Genomic DNA, 373 nt, shown 5'->3' on the forward strand with positions numbered 1-373 from the left:
GGAGCTTGCCGAACACCAAGCGTCGATCAACTCGGCGCGAACCGCCGCCTTATCCCCGACGATTTCCACTGGTCTCTGATCGGGCGAGCTCGGAGAGACCGCATCGCCCTCACCAACAGCACCAGATACGACCGCATCCGGTCTGCTCGACGGTGCAATCACGATCCTCGGAAAGCCTTCGACTCCCGTCACATCCAAACCACCCACCATCACGCCAACCATTGTCCCGCCCGCATCAACGTAAAGCGCTTCCACACGCCCAGTCTGCATGGTGCCGTCAACACGCCTCAGTGTCACAACACCCATCCCATCGTCCACGCGCTCCGGGTGCACAGGCAAATCGCCGACACCCACACCAACACCGGATTCCGCC

At 61.7% G+C, this 373-nt stretch overlaps 1 protein-coding gene across 1 annotated transcript; it reads right to left on the reverse strand.

Moving 5' to 3' along the window:
• On the reverse strand, nucleotides 1-306 carry T265_16348 (hypothetical protein; the record flags this gene model as incomplete). The annotated part of the gene is made up of 1 exon (XM_009179958.1): nucleotides 1-306. A coding segment is annotated over one exon (306 nt), but the record flags the coding sequence as incomplete, so codon positions are not given.
• Nucleotides 307-373: the final 67 nt, after the last annotated feature.

The sequence above is a fragment of the Opisthorchis viverrini genome (assembly GCF_000715545.1).
Source record: "Opisthorchis viverrini unplaced genomic scaffold scaffold28348, whole genome shotgun sequence".
Lineage (NCBI taxonomy): Eukaryota > Metazoa > Platyhelminthes > Trematoda > Opisthorchiida > Opisthorchiidae > Opisthorchis > Opisthorchis viverrini.